At 40.1% G+C, this 23,166-nt stretch overlaps 1 protein-coding gene across 1 annotated transcript in view; it reads left to right on the forward strand.

Moving 5' to 3' along the window:
* Nucleotides 1–20,559, forward strand: part of NKTR (natural killer cell triggering receptor) — a 51,317-nt gene extending 30,758 nt beyond the window's left edge. The window contains exons 10-16 of the mRNA XM_049781794.1: nucleotides 3,161–3,248; nucleotides 4,401–4,546; nucleotides 6,593–9,445; nucleotides 14,354–14,449; nucleotides 15,923–15,979; nucleotides 17,236–17,337; nucleotides 20,400–20,559. Of these exons, the coding sequence (XP_049637751.1) occupies nucleotides 3,161–3,248; nucleotides 4,401–4,546; nucleotides 6,593–9,445; nucleotides 14,354–14,449; nucleotides 15,923–15,979; nucleotides 17,236–17,337; nucleotides 20,400–20,487 (3,430 nt within the window). The 3' untranslated portion in view covers nucleotides 20,488–20,559. The remainder of the gene's footprint in view (nucleotides 1–3,160; nucleotides 3,249–4,400; nucleotides 4,547–6,592; nucleotides 9,446–14,353; nucleotides 14,450–15,922; nucleotides 15,980–17,235; nucleotides 17,338–20,399) is intronic.
* The last annotated feature ends 2,607 nt before the right edge of the window (nucleotides 20,560–23,166 follow it).

The raw sequence follows: 23,166 nt of genomic DNA on the forward strand, positions 1-23,166 counted from the left end.
GTTGTTCAAACATTCAGAAGACTTGGACACTATTCCTCATTTTCATAATCTTCTCCAGAAAGTGAAATTGAACAGAAGAGAAATAAAAAAAAAAGGAAGCATAAAAGGAGACCTATAGGGGCCGGAGAGATAGCATGGAGGTAAGGTGTTTGCCTTTCATGCAGAAGGTCATTGGTTCAAATCTTGGCATCCCATATGGTCCCCCCCAGCCTGCCAGGAGCAATTTCTGAGCATGGAGCCAGTAGTAACCCCTGAGCACTGCTGCCTGTGATCCAAAAACCAAAAAAAAAAAAAAAAAAAGGAGACCCATAAAGTGAAAAAAACATGTTTCAATTTGATTAATGCAAAGTTACTTGCTTTTTAAAGAATTTAATTTGTTACTATAAATATGTTGCTTTGGGGTTGGAGAGGTAGTAAGTACAGCAGGTAGGGTGCTTGCCTTGTATGCTCTAACCTGAGTTTGTTCCCTAGCATCCATATGGTCTCCTAACCATCTCCACAAGTAATTCCTGAATGCAGGGTTAGGAGTAACCTCTGAGGTATGGCCCAGAAACAAATAATAAAAAAGAAGTAAACTTTGATAATTTAATTAGTAATATCCTCTCTGCATTGGAAAACTAATATGATTTTTAGGTTTGGTATCAATAAACAGTACTTAATGTTTGATGTATGTTGGGTCAAGTTGTAAAATTGTTAAAAGGATTTTTATTAAAAAAATTTTTTGGGGGGGTCACACTTGGCAACACTCAGGGGTTACTCCTGGCTCTATGCTCAGAAATCGCCCCGGCAGGCACAAGGGACCAAATGGGATGCCAGGATTCGAACCACTGTCCTTCTGCATGAAAGGCAAATGCCTTACCTCCATGCTATCTCTGGCCCCTTAAAAAGATTTTTATGTGAAAATAAATATCATCCCTGGTCTAATCTCTGTCGCAACATATGGTCTTCTGCTCACTACCAGGAGTGATCCCTAACCTCAGAGCCAAGATTAAGCCCTGTACACAGTGAGGTATGCCCCCCCCCCCAAATCAAACAATAAATAACCTCTTATTTCTTATCTATTAGATAAAAAAAATTATCTTTTTTGTTTTCTAAACAGGGGCCACTCTAGCAATGTGAAGGGATTATTTCCTGCTAAAACCCTGTACATCACATGTAAAGGATGTACTCTTCGACTTGAGCCTTATCTCTGGTTCTGAAATTTTTGGAGGATGCTGGGAATTGGGTCATACCCAGTTGTGCTCCGGGTTTATTTCTGACTCTGCTGAAGTATCACTTCTGGCTCAGGGAACCAGATGTGGTGCCAGGGATCAAACCAGGGTTGTCTGTGTACAAGGCAAGAGCCTTAATTCCTGTACTGTTTCTCTGGCACCTGACCATGAATCTTATTTTTGACACCAAGAACCCAACCCACTGCAATAAGGAGACATTACAAAAATTGAGCCAAGGACTCAATTCTCTGAGGAACAAAACAAATGACTAATAAGTACATGGAAATATGCTTAAGATCATTAGTCATTAGGGAAATGCAAATGAAACCCATAGTCATACTACTTCTCCCTTATAGTAAATAAGTAAAAATAAATACACTAATGTGGATGAGAGTATGGAAAAAATTGAATCCTTAGACATTGCTGATGTGAAACTTTAGCTGTTATGAAAACAGTTCGATAATTCCTCAAAAAGTTGAAATAGTTTTAATATGTAACTCAGCAATTCCTCTCCAAACTCGAATAGGTATTTGTACATCAATATTCATTGCAGCAAAAGGGTATGAAAACAATTTTAGTGTTAAATACATGAATGATGTTATATAATAGAATGAAAGGTGGTTTAAAATTAGTTTTCCAAAGGCTAAAGGAATGAAAGAAGATGGAGAATTAACTGTTTAATAAAGTTCTGGTTTGGAATAATAAAAAAATTTTGGCCAGATAGTAATGATGGTTGCACACCATAATAAATATGCTATTAAATTACGTAATTGAAATAAGATCATTCTGAATGTAAGAGTTTAAGGGACTTGAAGTTTGTATGCAGAATGGCATAGATTTGATCCCTGGCACCACGTGAGCACTGTCAGGTATCTTGAGGGAAAGGGGAACCAAACAAAAAAACATTTGTTCTTGTTTTTTGACCACACCCGGCAGCACTCGGGTTATTCCTGGCTCTGCACTCAGAAATCGTTCCTGGCAGGCTTGGGGACCATATGGGATGCTGGAAATCGAACCACTGTCTGTCCTGTGTCGGCCATGTGCAAGGCAAACACCCTACTACTGTGCTATCTCTCCACCTCCCCACCTAAAATTTTTTTTGAAAAATGGTATTAAGTATGTTTGTTAATGGAATGTCTAGCAGAATAAGTACTCAATAACCAACAATTACTCAAAGGCTTTTGTGTTAATAATTTATACAAATTAAACCCAGGCTAGAAAACTTTCTATAAGATTCTATGACAAAAACATACTCTTTTTTTTTTTTTTTTTTGGTTTTTGGGCCACACCCGGTAACGCTCAGGGGTTACTCCTGGCTATGCGCTCAGAAGTTGCTCCTGGCCTGGGGGACCATATGGCACACCGGGGGATCGAACCGCTTTCCGTCCAAGGCTAGCGCAGGCAAGGCAGGCACCTTACCTTTAGCGCCACCACCCGGCCCAAAAACATACTCTTTAACCATAAGATAAAAGCAGTTTGAGAGCACCAAAGGGACGTCTTCTTATAATATAATGGGGGGAGACAAAGTGTTTTAAATTAAATTTGGGGAATACTATGTCAAGATTTCTCATGTGCCAGCATGTGCTCTTCCTCTTTGAACTATAATACCTTAGCTTCCAAAGTAAACATTTTTATAAAATCACAATTTGGCATTAGATTCAGGAATATGTCGATTTCTTTAGAATACCACTATAGACAAGAGCAAACAAAAAACTAACTAGATACTTGATACTGAAATAATAGTGTTATTTCTACCGTATTGGGTTATGCTTTTCCTCCCAAGTTTTGGCATTTAAAGGATTTACTGGGTTATATGGATTGTCTCATGTTATAAAAGTGGGGGATCTAGATAAAGTGGTTTTGTATTATAGGAACAAATTCTGCATTTATACATCGAGAAAACTGCCTAGCATTTACTTACTTTTAGTTGTTGTTCTTCCCCCCACCAGGAAGATTCCTGATGTTACACCCACTGTAAGTGATCAGAAACCATCTGTATCAAAGTCTGGACGGAAGATCAAAGGAAGGGGTACAATAGTATGTAAGACTTTACATTTGGTGGGGGACTCTCCCAAGCATTGCTCAGGAGGCTCAGAGGCTCCACTGGTTTTTCTGAGCCATCTGGTTGGCAGTTCAATTCAGTGGTCCGAGGATGGAATGTTGCTCAGGCATGTATTTATAAGGGATATGTGGGCAGCCCAGCAGTGCTGGGGGCCTCCAGGGCTGTACCTGATGCTTCTAGGGATACATGTAGTGCTAGGAATTGAACCTGCATGATAGATAAATACCCAAACCACTATACTACCTCCCAGCACAAGATTTTTCTAACTTAAATTGCATATTTAAAGTAAAATATTTTTTACCTGTGAGCAACATTCTTTTTAAACTATAAGCAAAATCCTAATTTTAATTTTCAGTAGAATCCAAACTCTGTCCAAGTAAAACCCAACTCTCTCTAATTGTATTTTCCATAGTTACGGGAAGGAAGGTACAAGTTTGTTGCTACATTTGAAGAAAATTTAGGAAGACATGGAATTGAGTATATTGAAAAATCTTTTAGGAGGACAGGGGGTTGTAAGCTACACCTAGTGGTGCTCAGAGGCTTTGCCGAGCTTTGTTGAGCTCACTCCTGGTGGTTTTTGGGAATCATATACAGAGCTGGGATCAAACTAGGATTAGGCCACATACAAGGCAAGTGCTTCAGTAACACCTAAACTGTTATGCTGTTGAGAAATGCTAATATGGTGAATAGTTTAGATTAATGATTAAAGCCATTAGGACTCAAAGAGGAAACTCCTGTTTAATTATGGATGAATCTCAGCCTTTAATTAAACCTTTAATCTTGTATATTTAAAATAAATTCATACCTTCCTTTTGTACCTTATTATTTTTTTTTTGGTTTTTGGGCCACACCCAGTAACGCTCAGGGGTTACTCCTGGCTATGTGCTCAGAAGTTGCTCCTGGCTTGGGGGACCATATGGGACACCGGGGGATCGAACCGCGGTCCGTCCAAGGCTAGCGCAGGCAAGGCAGGCACCTTACCTTTAGCGCCACCGCCCGCCCGGCCCCTGTACCTTATTATTGACTTTGAATAAAACCTAAGGTTGAGTTTTATACTGAACTCTGTCAAAAAGGCAGCCATAATTGAGAAGTATTTTAAAAGTTATTTTTTATCTTTGTTTTTAAAGCGTTATCACACACCTCCAAGATCAAGATCTTGTTCTGAATCAGATGATGATGATAGCAGTGAGACTCCTCCTCACTGGAAAGAGGAAATGCAGAGATTAAGAGCATACAGACCACCTAGTGGAGAAAAGTGGAGTAAAGGAGATAAGTAAGAAAGATATTAAGAATAAAAGTAACCTCTTTTTCATTTTTTAAACCAGTTAGGGGAAAAAGATACTGGGAATCAAACTCAAGGTCTCATGTATGTGAACACTTATATTCTACCAGAGCTGTATCCCTTGCCCTCTCTGTTTATTAACACCTGAATTCAGGTACTGTTGCTTCTTCAGAAGTCTCATATCTCTTTCCCTGGGAGTACTTCACAGAATATCTTTTTTTTTTTTTTTGGGGGGGGGGGTTCTACACCTGGCAGTGCTCAAGGGTTACTCCTGGCTCTATGCTCAGAAATCGCTCCTGGCAGGCTTGGGGGCCATATGGGTTGCCGGGATTCTAGCCACCATCCTTCTACATGCAAGGCAAACGCCTGACCTCCATGCTATCTCTCCGGCCCCTTCACAGAGTATCTTTTAGAAATGTGGCTGGCTCCAGAAAAGCTAGGGCAAAAATATACCAATGGAATATTATATGATTATTTTGGGAGGCGGTTGGGCCACACTGGTGACGCTCAGGGGTTATTCCTAGCTTGGGGGACCAAATGGGATGCTGTGGGATCTTAGGTTAGCGCATGCACCGCTCTGGCCCCATATGATTATTCTTGATAGAGTTCTTTTTTTCTCTCTGAGTGTCTAGCAATAAGATTTGAAATTGGAAGAGATTGGGGCCTGAGCGATAGTATAGTAGGTAGGGAGTTTACCTCATACACAGCTTACCTAGGTTTAATTCCCAGCATTCCATATGTTTTCCCCAAGCCTGCCATGAATGATTCCTGAGCACAGAGCCACGAGTAATCCCTAAACACTGTCGGGTAAGGCCCCAAAACAAAAAAGAAATGAAATTTGAAAAAATAATAAGGGCACATTTGTTATGTTGAAGTGGTTTATTCATAATAATAGAAAGTTTTGGGTTTTTGTTTTTTTGGTGTTTTTGTTTTTTTGGGCCACACTTGGTGATGCTCAGGGGTTACTCCTGGCTATGTGCTCAGAAATCACTCTTGGCTTGAGGGATCGAACCGCAGTCCATCATAGGTTAGCTTGTGCAAGGCAAATACCCTACCACTTGAGCCACTGCTTCGGCCCTGATAATTCTCAGTTTTGAGTCCTGAGATATAAAGCCTGCATGTACTTTTCCCTCAATTTATGTAGTAAGTAATTTTACCAAAATTTTAGCAATAAGTCATTATGAGAATGAGATTAAAATGGTAATCATGCTTAATAACTTTTTTTTATAAAAAGGCTTCTTTTAAAGTTGAAGTAATGGGCCAGAGAGAGAGCATGGAGATAAGGTGTTTGCCTTGCATGCAGAAGGTTGGTGGTTCGAATCCCGGCATCCCATATGTTCCCCTGAGCCTGCCAGGAGCGATTTCTGAGCATAGAGCCAGGAGTAACCCCTGAGCCTGCCAGGTGTGACCCAAAAACAAAAAACAAAACATGAAGTGATTAGCCTATATCTGCAGGAAATTAACAAGTTTGTTTGTGAATTTGATATGACTGTCAAAAATTGTTCTTGGAATTAGGGATGATATAAACATCATAATTCAATATCTATAGTGTTCTTGTATTTAGCTGGTTTGATTTTCAGAACCATTTTTCTTTTATTTGGGATTATTTGCTTAGCTTTTGTGAGTGAATCTGTTTGGAACTATCAGTGTATCTTTTCTTAAAAAACAAAGGTCAAGACCTTTCTTTTATTTATCCTTATTACTTGTGCTTTTATATATTTTTGGGGGGGGGTTGGGCCACACCTGGTGATGCTCAGGGGTTACTCCTGGCTATGCACTCAGAAATCACTCCTGGCTGGCTTAGGGGACTATATGGGACACTAGGGGATCGAACCATGGTCTATCCTAGGTCAGCTGCATGCAAGGCAAACGCTTTACCGCTCTGCCACTGCTCCAGCCCCTAAATGTGCTTATCTTGCTGATATACTTTGTTTTTAATTAGTTTTTGTCAGAGCATGTATTAATAACAAATATATTGTACTTATAAGATATTGAAACATGTATATAAATAACTACAAAGACTACTCTTCTGTCTAGGTTAAGTGACCCCCGTTCAAGTCGATGGGATGAAAGAAGTTTGTCACAGAGATCCAGATCATGGTCCTATAATGGATATTATTCTGATCTTAGTACAGCAAGACATTCTGATGGTCACCATAAAAAACGCAGAAAAGATAAAAAGGTTAAGCATAAAAAGAAAGCTAAAAAGCAGAAACATTGCAGAAGACACAAACAGATTAAAAAGAGAAGGATTATTATGCCATCTGACATAGAGTCCTCAAAATCTTCCACTCGAGGAATGAAATCCTCTTGTGATAGGGAAAGGAGATCTTCTTCTTCATTATCATCTCATCATTCATCTAAGAGGAACTGGTCTAAATCTGATAAGGATGACCGGAGCTCTTCAACTCATTCCAGCAGAGAATCCTATAGGTCAAAATCTCATTCACAGTCTTATTCTAGAGGAAGTTCAAGGTCAAGGACTCTCTCAAAATCTTCATCACATTCTCGAAGTAGATCAAAGTCCAGATCTAGTTCCAAGTCAGGGCACCAAAGGACAGTATCAAAATCACCAAGAAGAACAACCTCTCAATTAAGTGAAAATAAACCAGTTAAAACAGAACCTTTAAGAGCAACAGTGCCACAAAATGAAAATGCTGTAGCACAACCAGTGGTGGCAGAAAATATCCCTGTAATACCACTGAGTGATAGTCCCCCTCCTTCAAGGTGGAAACCAGGTCAGAAGCCCTGGAAACCCTCTTATGAGCGAATTCAGGAAATGAAAGCTAAAACAACCCATTTGTTGCCCATTCAAAGCAACTATAGTTTAGCAAATACTAAAGAAACTAGTAGTTCAGCATTATATCATAAAAGGGGGAAAAATTCAGAAAGTGATCAGAGTATTTATTCAAAATACAGTGATAGAAGTTCAGAAAGTTCAGGAAGGTCAAGAAGCAGATCTTCTAGGAGTAGATCTTACTCTAGATCTTACACAAGGTCTCAAAGTCTGGCTAGTTCACATTCTAGATCTAGGTCACCTTCGTCTAGATCTCATTCACGAAATAAATACAGTGATCATTCACAGTCTAGTGGGTCATCATCATATTCTTATAGCAGTGATGATGGAAGACACATCAAAAGAAAGTTCAGATCTAGTGGGGGGAAAAATAGTACTTCAAATAAAAAGCACAGAAGTGGCTCTGAGAAGACACTTGGCAGTAAATACAAATCTTCAGGTCAAAGAAAGTATAATGAAAGTAGATCATCTTTAGATTATTCGACAGACAGTGGACAGGTTACACAATCAGCTCACAGGAAAGAGAGGCACAACCAAATGGAAATGAAAAACAAACAAGAGAAAAAGAGGGATGAAGAGAAGTCCAAATCTGAAAGGGAAGGTCCTCATTCAAAAAAGAGAAGTATAAAAGAGACTCTTTCTGATAATTTTAGAAATGGCAGTAAATCCAAAAAGAAGAATTATGCTGGAAGTAAGTGGGACTCTGAATCAAATTCAGAACGAGACTTAACTAAAAACATTAAAATTAACTCCCGACCATCTTCTGACAAAGAAGAAGGTGAAGCCACAGATTCTGAATCAGAGTTTCTTGAAATGCGCATCAAAACTAAGCCCACAAAGTCTTCAGCAAATGCTTCATTGCCTGATGATAATTATACTTGGAAGTCAAGTAAACAGCAATCTTCTACTTCTGATTCTGAGGGCTCCTATTCTAGTTCAGAAAACAGGAGAGGAGAACTACGGAGGCACAAGCATGGGTCAAAGGAAAACTCTAAAAGGGAACACAACAGAAAAATGAAAGAGAAATTAAAAGGGAAAAAAGACAAAAAACATAAAGCTCCAAAAAGAAAACAAGCATTTCATTGGCAGCCTCCACTAGAATTTGGTGAAGAAGAAGAGGAGGAAATAAATGAAAAGCCAGTTACTCAGGAATCAAAAGAGAAAAACGACATTTCTGAAAACAGTGAAACCATAAAAGAAAATATTCCCAAAATTGAGGCTCCATGTGAAGGCAGCAACGTTTTGAATAAATATAATACAAGAGCTATTTCATTACATACTGATCAGCCTTTGAAAGATGATTGTAAACTCAGCATTTCTCCCAAAGCTATAAACACTGAGGAAAATGTAACCATTTGTTCTCCAAACATTCATCACATTGAAGAAGGCATCCCAGGTGGAGTAGAGGATGTGCTTCAAAGAGATGACAACATGGAAATTTGCACTCCTGACAGAAGTTCCCCGGCAAAGGTTGAGGGGGCTTCCCCTCTTGGAAATTCAAAGCCTGACACCACAGAGGTAAGCATTGTTCTGAAGCAGGATTTGCAAATGGAACATTCTGATGCAGTGCAGATAAGACTGGAGAGCAGCATGACTGAAAGCAAAACGACAGTTGAAGTGGGGAAACAGGAAAACAGTTCTGTTGGTTTGTCCAGTGCTGTAGAGAGCACTGTGAACAAGGAGGGACCTGAGAAGAGTCAGGTCAGCCTCGTGGATAACAAATGGAAGCCCCTGCAGGGTGTGGGGAACCTGGTGACTTCAACTGCCACAACACTCAACACTGTAGAAGTTAAAACATTGACTACTGCGTCTGAAATGAAACCACAAGGCTTGAGAATAGAAATTAAAAGCAAAAATAAAGTTCGACCTGGCTCTCTTTTTGATGAAGTAAGAAAGACAGCACGTTTAAACCGGAGACCAAGAAATCAGGAGAGTTCAAGTGATGAGAAGACACCTAGTCGGGATGGCGATAGCCAGTCCCGGAGTCCAAGCAGATCTCGAAGTAAATCGGAAACCAAATCAAGACACAGAACAAGATCTGCCTCCTACAGTCACTCAAGGAGTCGTTCTCGAAGTTCCACATCATCTTACCGGTGAGCAATAATTTTGTCTTTCCTTTTTCCTCCCAAGAAGAGTCTGTTATTGTTTATCCTGGAATAACATCAGAGTTATGGGTCAGATCACTATTTCCAAACAACTGCAAAGGAATAAGAAGTCTTGTGCTTTCTGACTCAGAGAGCCAATTGAGGACATGGGGAGTGTCACTTTCTGGGGAAGAAATTGGGCTTATTGTAAAACTTGCTATCGATTCTAGCCGTAGAAATCAGTTGCTGGGCCCGGAGAGATAGCACAGCTGCGGCGTTTGCCTTGCAAGCAGCCGATCCAGGACCAAAGGTGGTTGGTTCGAATCCCGGTGTCCCATATGGTCCCCCGTGCCTGCCAGGAGCTATTTCTGAGCAGACAGCCAGGAGTAACCCCTGAGCAACGCTGGGTGTGGCCCAAAAACCAAAAAAAAAAAAAAAAAAAATCAGTTGCTATAGGAGTCAAGTTATCTTTGAAGGTCTGAGGCTGCTCTCTTGCCTTAGAGCAGTGGTCTCAAACTTGCGGCCCTTCGTATGACATTTTGTGACCCGAGGCCGGCCTTCAAATATCGCAGTATTCGCGATTATAATCGCAATAAAAATTGCATTAGTAAGAAAAAATTACATTAAACATTCGCATACCCCGAGCAGTTCCGTTGGGGGTATGCAAATGTTTAATGCGATATTTTGCAATTTTTTTCTTACTAATGCGATTTTTTTATTGCGAATATTCAGTAAGCAAAATTTCTTATGCGGCCCTGCCTCACCCCGACTTTGCCTCCTGCGGCCCCCAGGTAAATTGAGTTTGAGACCCCTGCCTTAGAGGATTCCTTATAAGAGAATTTCTGAATTTCCAGAATATATAGGATTTTGAGATCATATGTTAACCTTCCTTCCTGGAAGGTGAAGATAAGAAAAGTCCAAGACATATGTCTAATTGATCTTCAGTCAAGGTGTAAAAATGATGGAAAATAAGCCAGAGAAATAGCACATCAAGTGCAGAAGCACTTGTCTTGCACACAGTCAATCTAGGTTTGATCCTCAACATCCAATATCACCCCCATGGATCAATACTGAGCACCATGAGTGGCACTCCTAGTCCTCACAAAATGGTAAATAATGATCATGTTTAAAAGTTTTGTTTTCAGGGCCCGGAGAAATAGCACAGCGGCGTTTGCCTTGCAAGCAGCCGATCCAGGACCAAAGGTGGTTGGCTCGAATCCCGGTGTCCCATATGGTCCCCCGTGCCTGCCAGGAGCTATTTCTGAGCAGACAGCCAGAAGTAACCGCTGAGCAAGGCCGGGTGTGGCCCAAAAAAAAACAAAACAAAACAAGAAGTTTTGTTTTCAGATTGCATCTAACTTTTATCATCAGCATAGACTATATTAGTGCAGAGAAGGGGAATATTAAAGTAATATATGTTGACAAGAAGTGGGACTAGAGAATAAGTATAGTGTTTGCCTTGCATGTGGCCAAGCCAGGTTTAATCCTCCCCACTCCCACAAATGGTCCCCAGAACCCCACCAGAATTACTGAGCATAGAGCCAGGTCTGGTACCCTCACCTCCCCAAAAGAAAGTAATTGGTATACTTTTTCTTTCCTTATAAATATTTTACAGTTAAACTGCATTGTCTCCTCTTTATAATCTTTATTACATTATGTTTGACTTTATTATTTAAAATTAAAATACATTTTTGTTTTGGGACCACATTGACAATGCTCAGAGTATACTCATGACTTGGCACTCAGGAGTCACTTTTAGTGGTATTTGGGGGACCATATGGGGTGCCAGGGATTGGCCCCAGATCAGTTGCATGCAAGGCAAGCACCCTACCCAGTGTACTATTGGCTTTGGCCCCCAAAATACACTAAGATATTTCAGCATTTTTTTCCCATTGCTAGTTTTTACTGTTGTTTTCTCCAAACTTTTTACTGTGTATTCTTCAAACTTCTTTAAACTAAGAACCAACACTTGCCATGGATGCTGACTGTCTCCACTCATCTCTGTCTCTTGATTGCATTTTATCTCTGTGTTTTGTCTCCTTCTCACTAAAATTGATGGTTTTCAGGTGTTTTCACATGACTAGTGCCATGGCATGTTTTCAGCCTTCAGTTTCTGGAATTCTCTCCTACTTTTATTACTCCTTAAATACCATACTATACTGCTGTGGTGCCTCCTCCTCTTCTTTCTTCTTCCCAGATTTCTGAGCAACTCCGGAAAGCTATTAAATGCTGCCTGCTTACCATCTTTCTTTCTTTCTTTCTTTTTTTTAAAGAGATTTATTTTTTGTTTGTTTTGTTTTGTTTGGGGCCACACCTGGCTGTGCTCAGAGGTTACTCCTAGCTCTGCTCAGAAGTTACTCCTAATGGTTCTAAGGAACATATGGAATGCTAGAATGCAAATTGCCCTATATACTGTGCTGTTGCTCTAGCTCCTTGCCATCTTTCTTAGCATAGTCCCTCAGACAACTTTTGTTGATGTTTTATGTTCATTTTCATTCATTTCTGCCTTTTATATATGAAGAGTGTGCATTATAGGTAAGGAATTGACTTTAAGTTAAGATGTGCAACTGGTAGTAGACTGAGGTGATTGATTACCTCTGCCTCCCTATTGTGGTTACGTGCCTTCGCCTTAACTTTCCAATTAGACAAACTATAACCTGAAGTCAAGAGTGTGTTATTCATTTGTAGTTACCTCATAATATCTACAGTTATTTTTTCAGTAAATGACTGCAGTCCTACTTGAAGAGAATGTATTTACTCTCATAAATTGAAAGTAGATAATGTCTTCTAAACTGTTGATGCTATACTGAATAAAACTTATAAAAGTATTTCATAGTAGATTGATTTTTAAAGAATTCTTTATACAGGGGCCAGAGCACAGTGGTTAGGGCATTTATTTGCCTTGCACGTGGCCCACCCAGGTTTGATTTCATGGTATACCATATGGTCCCCCAAGCCTGCCAGGAGTAATTTCTGAGCACAGTCAAGAGTTAACCTTGAGTGCCACTGGGTGTGACACAAAAAAAGCAAAAGAATTATTTATACAGCTATAAAGTAGGGGGAGAAGGGTGAAAGTCAAGTGAATGTAAAGGGTCAGATTTATGTTTTATTAAGTATTAGTAGAAAAATAAAACATTATTATTAAGTACAAAGTTGTTCAAAGATAGCACAAGTTCCAGGGCCCATGCTTTCCATCAATTCTTCAGTGTATAACTCTGGAGGCTTCTGACTACCTCCAGATCTGTATCACTAGTCATCCTAGTGCTGCTCTGAACCACAGGGTTACCTAAGCAGCACTATCATCTTCATGCCCTAGCATGGAGCTGACCAGCCACGTTGACCACGTTTTGCTGAAAGTAGCCCTGTGCCTCCCTTAAGAGAGCATTGCTTGGGAGACCCCGCCCCTTTCCACTCCCAAAACAGATAACTTGTGTAGCTTTCATCTTATTTGAAAAACAGACTACATTATCAGGCATATATGGATGACGGACCACTGGTCATCATAACATTTAAAGTGAAAGGAAGGGAGGGATAAAAATGTTGCACTGCTGAAGGAGGGGGTGCTCTTTTTATGACTGAAACCCAACTACAATCATGTTTGTAATCACAATGTTTAAATAAAGATAAAAAGGAAAAGAAAACATGCAATAACACTTTCTCCAGAGAACCACAATGAGAATGTCATTGAAAAAAAAAAGATAAGTTAGTATGGGGTTGGAGTGATAGAATAGCAGTATGGCACTTGTTTTACATGCAACCAGCCTGGATTAATTCTTGGCAACCCATATTATCCCCTGAGCACTGCCAAGAATGATCCCTGAACACCACCTTTATGGCCACAAAAGCAAAATAAATAGTAAAGTTAGTATCATCAAATAAATACAAAACAGATCTTTGTTGTGTCTGATAACGTGCCCAGTATACCCTGCTTTATCTTTTACAGACTTAAACATGGTTCTTCACTCTATATATTGTTTTTTAATAGTTGCACCACAAATGTTCATATGCATTTGTTTTCACAACTGTCACAATCTTTTATAAAGTCACATATTTGTAAATTCCTATCTATAAGCATGTATGTATGAATTTATATATCTTTTATGTATAGCCTAGATCTGATATTTATTTATCTACAAGGGTTTACATTTTATATTCCAGAGAGATACTTCTGTAATTTATTTATTTTCCTACTTTAGAATATTTTTAGGGTGCAAGGCAGACTAAGGACACACCTATCAGTGCTCAGGGTTTATTATTGGTGGTGCTCAGAGGTCCATATGCAGTGCTAAGGATTAACAATGCATGCAGTGGAAGTGCCTTAACCGTTGTAATTTTTCTCTGTCCCCTTTCCTACTTTAGAATATTTTTGTACACATCTATTCTTTTATGTTTCCCACTTTTTTCTTCCCTTGGTTATCATTATCACTTGCATTTGGTTGCAATCCTCATATACTTCTACTTGTTCTCATCGATGCTGCACATTTCAGTTATTCTCACCAGGACTCAATTGCAGTGCTCTCACATTTGTTTGTGGTGCACCAGAAATCATACACTCTTTTGTGATTGGAGTTAGGAATTGAACTTGCTGTCTCATGCCTGAAAGGCAAATGAGCTCTACTAGTGTATAATTTATAGGCTCCTGCTTTGATATTTTAAAATCCATTCTGTCATGAATGGAAATCATAATTTCCCTTATATTAGGATTCTTTACCACTATACATATCCCAGCCATTTCTGGTTCTTTATTTCATTCTGTTCAGTTTAAACCCTCATTAACTGTCACTGTCACGCACTGTGAATATTTTACAACACCTTTGTAAGACCTTTCTTGTGTTTCCAGTGTCCTCCCTACTGGCAGTTAGTTTTAACAGCATGGTAAATGAATGTAATTATATATATTTACTCTATTAATCATAGATCCAGGAGCTACTCTAGGAGTTGGAGCAGAGGGTGGTACAGTAGAGGCCGCACAAGAAGCCGTAGCAGCTCTTACCGCAGTTACAAAAGTCACAGGTGAGTTTGTGATTCTATTCTGTCCTGCTTTTCATGGCTTCTACCTATAGAGCAGGGTAGCTGTTGAGAAGAATCCTGTTATTGCTGAAAATCATCAGATTGACCTGTTTTTTCATCTCTTTCAAAGTGCTGTTAAATTTTGTTCGTTTTTGTTTTTTCTTTGGTGAGTGACATGCTTGATGGTGCTCAGGGCTTACTCCTGGCTCTGCACTCAGGGATCATTCCTCATAGGGCTCATGGATTGAACCCAGATTGACTGTGTACAAGGTATGCTCCCTCCCTACTTTACCCACAGTACACCCATCCTACCACTCTGGCCCACATGACTTCATATTGGTTCTTTTCCAAATGAACCCTCATCACAATAAAAGGAAATACTTACAGCTGTGACTACTTCCTCTCTCTCTTCCAGTAAATCCCTTCTGCAGACACATCTTATCTTGGATTAGAAATAAGAGTAGTGAGGAACCAGAGCAGTGGTGAAGCGTAGCCAGGAGTAACCACTGAGTGTCACCAGTTGTGTCCCATAAACAAAACAAAAAAATAAATAGGGGGCTGGGTGCGATGGTGTTAGAGGTAAGGTGTCTGCCTTGCCAGCGCTAGCCTAGGACGGACAGCGGTTCGATCCCCCGACGTTCCATATGGTCCCCCAAGCCAGGAGTAACCCCTGAGCATTACTGGGTGTGCCCCCCCCCAAAAAAAAGAAATAGGAGTAGTGATGAAAAGGGTTTAAAGAAGAAGTAAAAAGTGAAAAAGTAAAAGAAGGTATGCTTCTTTTCTTCTTTGACTTGTCAAAAATTGTCCATCTTTTGCAAAAGATTCATTTTATTTACAAGTATCAGCTATGGGGCATTCCCTCTCTCCATTTAGTGAGTTTCCGATTACCTTCGTTTTGTTGTATGTTATAGAAAAATTGTAGAAATGTAGGCTTTCTTGTGAAAACCATCATTCATTTTGAAAAATTAGGAGACTAGAGAGATAATATAGTCAATAAGCCATTTGCATTGTGCACAATTGACTTTAGTTTGTTTCCTAGCACTCTAAGCCCCACCAGAAGTGATCCCTGAGCACAGAGCCAGCAGTAAATCCTGAGCACAGTTAGGTGTGGCCCCACCCCCCACTGCACACTCCCCCAAAAATAAAACCCTAAAAAAGTGGTATGATTTTGGTTAGAAAATAACAAGAGGGGCCAGAGAGATAGTGCAGTGGTAAGGCATTTGCCTTGCATGCAGAAGGACGGTGGTTCAAATCCCAGCATCCCATATATGGTCCCCCGAACCCTGCCGGGGGCAATTTCTGAGCGTAGAGCCAGGAGTAATCCCTGAATGCTGCGGGTGTGACCCCCCCCCCCCCAAATAACATGAATAAAATTCCTAGGTTTCATTGTGTTTTCTCCTTAATGGGCAAATAATCTGGGTTTTGATATAACCTTTTTTTGTCCTGATCTACATGATGTTCTGTTATTAATATTAGGACATCCAGCAGGAGCAGATCAAGGAGCAGCTCTTATGATGCCCACAGTCGATCCAGGTATGAACACCCTTGGAGACAGAATTGAAAGACCTTGTTATAAAAGAGCCTTAGTTCCCTTTAAAGAGATGTCCTTTTGTGGCTGGAGCGATAGCTCAACGGCAAGGTGTTTGCCTTGCACATGGCCAATACAGGACGGTCCCTGGTTTGAATCCCGGCATCACTTATGGTCAGCAGAGTCTGCCAGGGTGACTTTTGAGTGCAGAGCCAGGAGTAACCCGCCCCCCCCCCAAAAAAAAAGATGTTCTTTATTGATTAATTTAAATGCATGTATTTATCTGAGTATTTACACTTATCAAATGAGGTCTTTTTGACAGATTTATCTGTTCCATTGCACATTAGTGTCAAAAGTGACCAGTGACATCAAACTAATAAGTGCTTATTGAATATAACTACCTATTAAAAAAAACATAAGATTTAGAGGCCAAGGTAATGGGTAGGTGCTTGCCTTGCACATGGCCAGCCCAGATTCAATAAAAAAATAACTCAGTGTTAAATTTTGTGATGATTTTCAATGCAAAAAATAAAGCTTTTGCTGTATCATTTGGGATAGTTGTTAAATGTTTCTAACACATGCTTTTTGCAAGTATGTTCTCACACTGTCATATTCATTATCATTGCCAATGCCTATGTTCTAAACCAGGATATTCAAGATCCTAGAAAGAAAGGAAATATATTTATAGGAAATTTTAGTATGTGTTGGGGCTGGAGAGAGAATCCAGCGGGTAGGGCACTTGTCTTGCATGTGACCAACCTGGGTTTAATCCCAGCACTCAATATGGTCTTTTGAGCCAGAACTAGGAGTAAATAAACCCTAAGCATAGCTGGATGTTAAAAATAGAAAAGAGGGGCCAGAGTGATAGCACAATGGTAAGGCGTATGCCTTGCATACAACCAACCAGTGACGGGCTCAGGTTCGATCCCCAGAATCCCATATGGTCTCCTGAGCCTGCCTGGAACGATTTCTGAGTGCAGAGCCAGGAGTAATTCCTAAGCGTCATGATATGGCCCAAAATCCAAAAAAAGAAAATACTATTTTTTTTTTGTTTGTCTGCTTATTTGTATTTTGAGCATATGTGGCAGTGCTCAGGTGTTATTCCTGGCTCCACTCTAAGGTCATTCCTGGCGGTGCTCAGGGGACCATATGGGATGCCAGGGATCAAACCCAGGTTTGCCATATGCAGGGCAAATGCCTACCCACTGTGCTATTACTCTAGACCAAGAAGAAAATTTAGTATGTGTTCTTGTTAAAGCAGGTCCTACACTTATGACAGCTACTATAGCCGAAGCCGGAGTCGAAGTAGAAGTCAGAGGAGTGACAGTTATCACCGAGGCAGAAGTTACAATAGGCGGTCCAGGTAGGTCTTTCTGTTTTGCAGCACCATAGGTTTCTTTGGATACTTGGAAAGTCATTTGACTGTTAAGGGAGATGAAAGTATAATCTGAGGACAAATATTTATGTTTCATTTAATTTTATCATCTAATATGTAGCTATTCACAGCGACTCTTATATTAAGACTTGCCAAGGAATGTTGATTGGTTATTAATGTTTGTTTCTAATATGGAAACTTTTGCTTTTTGGACCATACCCACAGGGCTGGAGGGAGTGAAAGCTACTCCAGCTCTGCTTGAGGTTGACTCCTGGCAGTGCTCAGGGACCAGGAGGTGCCAGAGAGTACACCTCAGCTTTCCATCTGCAGAGTATACTTTGTGTTCACTCAGATCATTGCGGTATCACTCCAGTTCTAAAATTGATTTTTATATATTCAAATAACCTTAAACAAGCATTTCTTTGGAAGGGAGTGAGACTACCTAAACCATGTAAATGTCTTTAAATGGGGCTAGCTGGTAGGACTAGAAATTCTAATTTGTCGAACTTTTAATTTAATAATAGGTAATATTTTATTATGACATAAAATTCATAATTATTTCAACACCAAGATTGAGGTTTTTAAAAACATCTCAGTTTAATAAGAATGCTTTTACTATAGACATCATATTTTGTTTTATTTTGGGGGGAGGGGGGTTTGGGCCACATCCAGCGGCTCTCAGGGGTTACTCTTGACTCTGCGCTGAAAATCACTCCTGGCAGGTTTGGGGGACCATATGGGATACCGGGGATTGAACCCGGGTCAATCCCAGATCGGCCACTTGCAAGGCAAATGTCTTACTGCTATGTTATTGTTCTGGCCCCTAGACAACATATTTTATAAAACAAATTTTGATAGAACATCAGGATGTTTTGTTTAATTTTTTCCCTTTTTTATCCCCCTCTGTTTGTTGGTACTGGGGAACCAACTTAGGGCTTCTCATGTGAGGGATGTATCCAATTGTTAAACCACAGTTGGGGCCTACCTAGAACTGCAAAAAGCTTTTTTATAACTTTGTATTGTATTATTCCTTTTCTGGTTAATGCTTTTTACGCTACATTTTTCCCATCTACTCTAATTACAACAATTCTAGAAATTATCAGCATGATCTGGTTATTTCCTTGTTTGAAACTTCCCACTGGAGCTAAAGAGAACAGTGGGCACACTTGCTTTGCACATGGCCTATCCAGATTTTATCCCCAGCAGCCTATATGGTTCCCTGAGCACTACCAAAAGTAATCCCTGAGCACAGAACCAGTAATAAACTCTGGGCATTAGCCAGGTGTGGCTCAAAAATAAAAGTGACTCCCCACTACCCTCAGAGGTAGGTCCCAGCATCCCAGCATACGTGTACCCTCTCCACCAACCAGTATCAGCAAGCACTTTCTGCTGCCTTCCTTAAATATGCTAGAATACCTTTATCTCAACTCTCTGGCCTCTTGAAATGACAATTTTCACTTAATATCATATCTCCTCAGATTTTCCTCTGTATGTCCTTACTGACTACTGACCTAAGGTATGCATAGATCCATCTCTGTGCATCTCTATGGCAGCCTTCGTTGACCTGAGTCTTGTATTACCCCAAACTTGTTTAATTTTCCCACTATTCTATACAATTCTGGAACCCAAAGCACTGTATTGAGTCTTCTAACTTTCTGTTTTGTCACAAAGTGGCTCAGCAATAAAACAATTTCCATATATGTTTGAGACTCTGGGTTTAATCCTTGGCACTACAAAAAAAAAAAAAATCAGATCAAAAAATCTGAATTTATTTTATTGATGATAATAACCAGGTTCCCATTACCTTGTTATCCCCAATGTTACTGCCCATGCCTTAGCCCACGCCTATTTTTATTTTTATATATGTAATGAAACTTTTTTTAAACAAAACTTTGGGCCAGAGAGATTGTACAGGAGATAAGGTGCTTGTTTATAGCATTGCATGTCACCATACCTGGTTTATTCCTTGTACACATGGTTTCCCAGAGGACTGACAGATTGACCCCTGAGCAAAACTGGAGAAATTGGTCTTGAGAACACCAGATGTGGCCACAAAACAAAAAAAAAAAGATTCTACACCTTTTCTCCTTTCTTCCTTCAGTGATTGATGTCAGTTTTAGGTGACTGAGGGATTTCATTCTGTTCATTTGCTTGAGTAAATTTAAAGTAATATGCCAAGGGGCCGATGAGATAGCAAAGTAGTAGGGCATTTGCCTTGCACGCTGCCAACCTGGGACAGACCTGGGTTCAAACCCCAGCATCGCATATAGTCTCCCAATCTTGCCAAGAGTAAACTGTGAGCACCACCAGGCGAAGCCCAAAAACAAACAAAAAAGTAATATCCCAGGGCCGGAGAGATAGCATGAAGGTAAGGCGTTTGCCTTTCATGCAGAGAGGTCATCGGTTCGAATCCCAGCATCTCATATGGTTCCCCCGTGCCTGCCAGGAGCAATTTCTTTTTTTTTTTTTTGGTTTTTGGGCCACACCCTGTGACGCTCAGGGGTTACTCCTGGCTATGCGCTCAGAAGTTGCTCCTGGCTTCTTAGGGGACCATTTGGGACACCGGGGGATCGAACCGCGGTCCGTCCTAGGCTAGCGAAGGCAAGGCAGGCACCTTACCTCCAGCGCCACCGCCCGGCCCCAACCAGGAGCAATTTCTGAGCATGGAGCAAGGAGTATCCCCTGAGCACTGCTGGGTATGACCCAAAAACTACAAAAAAAAGGGGGGGGGGAGACAAAAAAAAGTTATATCCCAAGGTGTGGTATTTCTTTATTCTATCTTAATCTTTATATTAGTACCATATTCCACGTAAGACCTATCTTTGTGAAGTCCACAGTATTGCCTGTCAGCACCCCATTCATTCACCAAGTAAACTGTGCAAAGTCAGTGCTGCTTTCAAGGTGCTTAAATTAAAAAAAAAAATGGTGTGAGGAATTGAAAAGATTCAATGTTAAAATGGTTCTTTGTGTATTTGTTTTGTTTCAGCTTTAAGTCTGAATACTATACAACTTCTAAGGACCTAATATATTATGTGCTTTTTAATATACAGGAGTTGTAGGTCTTATGGCTCTGACAGTGAAAGTGACCGAAGTTACTCTCATCACCGGAGTCCCAGTGAAAGCAGCAGATATAGTTGAAAATGTCCCTTTTTGATACAAATTATACTTATTTGTAAATATCTGGTAACTTAAAAGTTTTAAGAAATTTAATGGCAATCTGTTGTTCTGTTTTAGTATTAGATGAATTTCAGAGATTGTTAATTGTTGTTCATTTATATAAGTGTAGAATTTAAAATACAGGTGTCTCCTAGTAAGTATTTTTATGCCACATTCTTCAGTAGCCAACTATGGAAATTAATTTCATTTTCTTGAATCAAGAAATCATGAAATTTTAAGTGTATTTTGCAATAGTGTTTTAGATAGACTATTTCTCTCCATTCTGCATATCCCTTAGAATAGAGTCTTTCTGATTATTTTTATTTCTTTCATATTTTAGCATATATGCTGTCAATTATATAACAAGGAGAATCATTAATGGTGGCCAAATGTTTACATGCCAATTATAAGGAGTCTTATACATACAGTGCTCTTAAAAACGAATCACCCCAAATTAGGACTGATGGTAGTCCAGAGTTTTTTTTTTTTTTTTTTTTTTTTTTGGTTTTTGGGCCACACCCGGTAACGCTCAGGGGTTACTCCTGGCTATGCGCTCAGAAGTCGCTCCTGGCTTGGGGGACCATATGGGACGCCGGGGGATCGAACCGCGGTCCGTCTCCTAGGCTAGCGCAGGTAAGGCAGGCACCTTACCTCCAGCGCCACCGCCCGGCCCCGGTAGTCCAGAGTTTAAGACTCTGGGGTTCTTCATTCATTGTGCCAGAGGATCAGGAAAGTGATATACATATAGTCCCCTGATATTTGCCCTAGTGGGCAAGTTAAGAATATATCAGCCTTAACTATACCCTGAACTATCTAAGGACATAACGTTTTATGGTACTTTTTAATAAATAACTCTCAAAAGTTTCAGTTGTAGAAAACAATTCTATTCTAGTTCATGCTTTGGTGCTGGGCACTTGTTTGTGCCTCTTTAAGCATTGTTCTTATGTGCTATATATTTGAATCTCATAGGAGAGAAAAAGAATTTTTTTTAACTTGTTGGCATTGAATATGGTTTCTTCTGAGTCGTATTTACTTTAATTATTCAGAGGGCTTTTCTCGCACACAGGTGTGCACTGGGTCCCTGAAACAGGCATGACTGACCTGGGGGGAGTTGTGTGGTTACTAGATCTGTTACACATAACCAATGAGCGTGTGCATCTAGAAAACTGGATTAAATTATAGACTTCAAAAATAACACCAAAATCTAACTGTCACCATTCTACAGACATTTTAGAGGGCTTTCCTTTTTATAAATTTAAGTGAGAGCTACCACAGCAATTGATCTATGCTAAGCACCAGCAGCTTGTTTTTTTTATTTGCTGACTCAAAGCTATGCCAAGAACTGATCCAGGAAAACAGGCTGAAAGGCACTGCATAAATCACACATTTCCCCCATAGTTGTGGGGGATTCCTCCAAAACTAGTTTGATCTATAAAAACTTGTGTTGTTTTTTTAAAAAAATTTGTTTCACCCCCCCCCAAGTGTACTTAATCACCTTAGTGCCAGTCTAACTTAGTTATGCAGAAGAAATTCTTATTGAATATTTGATATCAAACTCTGTGCCATGCTTTTCCAGTCCTAACCTGGAAGTGGGAAAGAAACTTCAGCTGGAGGGACCTGACACTTGATAAATGGAGGGGTGACTTTCAGTGTATCATGATCATCTACCCATAAAGGGATTATAAACAGTTAAAATGGATAATTGTTTGCCTGATTGATAGGCAACAGTACTTAGAAAACAGGACTTGAATCAAACAGGATAATGAATGCAAGACAAAGTGCAATTCATATGAATAGATTTTTAAACATTGTTGCAAAGTAGACTATTGCTTTAATAATATTGGTAAGGAAAACCCCAATCAGAACCCAAACTGGGGGGCTGGAGCAATAGTATAGTAGTGGATAGAGCATTTTTTTCTTGCATGTAGTCTCCACCCCGATTCAATCTCCAGGACCCCATCTGGTCCCCAAAGCATTGTTTGCCCTAAATATCACCAGGAATGGTCCCTGAGCTCAGCCAGGAGTAATCCTCAAACTGAAACTGCCAAATACAATGATAAGTAAAGTTACCTTTGGTTGATATAGTTTTTTTATATTGCTGTCTAACAAATTACCCCAAATTTAGCATCAGATGCCCAAAGGTAGATAGTAAAGCAGGTAGGATACTTCCTTTGCACCTGGGTTGATCCACAGCACCATAGATAGATACCTGAACGTCAACTGGAGTGATCTCAGATGCAGAACCAGGGGTAAACCCTGAATATTGTTGGGTGTGGCCCAAAAAACAACATCCATTTTAGTAGCGCTCAGTTCTGTAGCTTTTGAGCCTAGTTAGGTGAGGCTGGACTCACTCAGGGGCCTCACAAGGAGAAACAGGTCAGCAAGGTAGCAACCCTTCAGGGGAAAAATCTGCTTCTGAGTTCATTCAGATTGTTGGCAGAATTTAGTTCCTTGCTGTCAGGTGCCTCTCAGCTCCTGGCTGCTCACATTTCCTGTATTTCCCTCTATTTTCAAACCCCATGGGTTCTTCATAATTCAAATCCAGGATGTGATTAGATCAAGTCCACCAAGAAAATCTGTTTGGATGGCCCGTGCAGAAGACATTATCAGTACAGAAGTAATTTATTCTCAGGCTCCTGAAATTGAGACATGGAATGGGAA

The sequence above is a fragment of the Suncus etruscus genome, chromosome 10 (assembly GCF_024139225.1).
Source record: "Suncus etruscus isolate mSunEtr1 chromosome 10, mSunEtr1.pri.cur, whole genome shotgun sequence".
NCBI lineage: Eukaryota > Metazoa > Chordata > Mammalia > Eulipotyphla > Soricidae > Suncus > Suncus etruscus.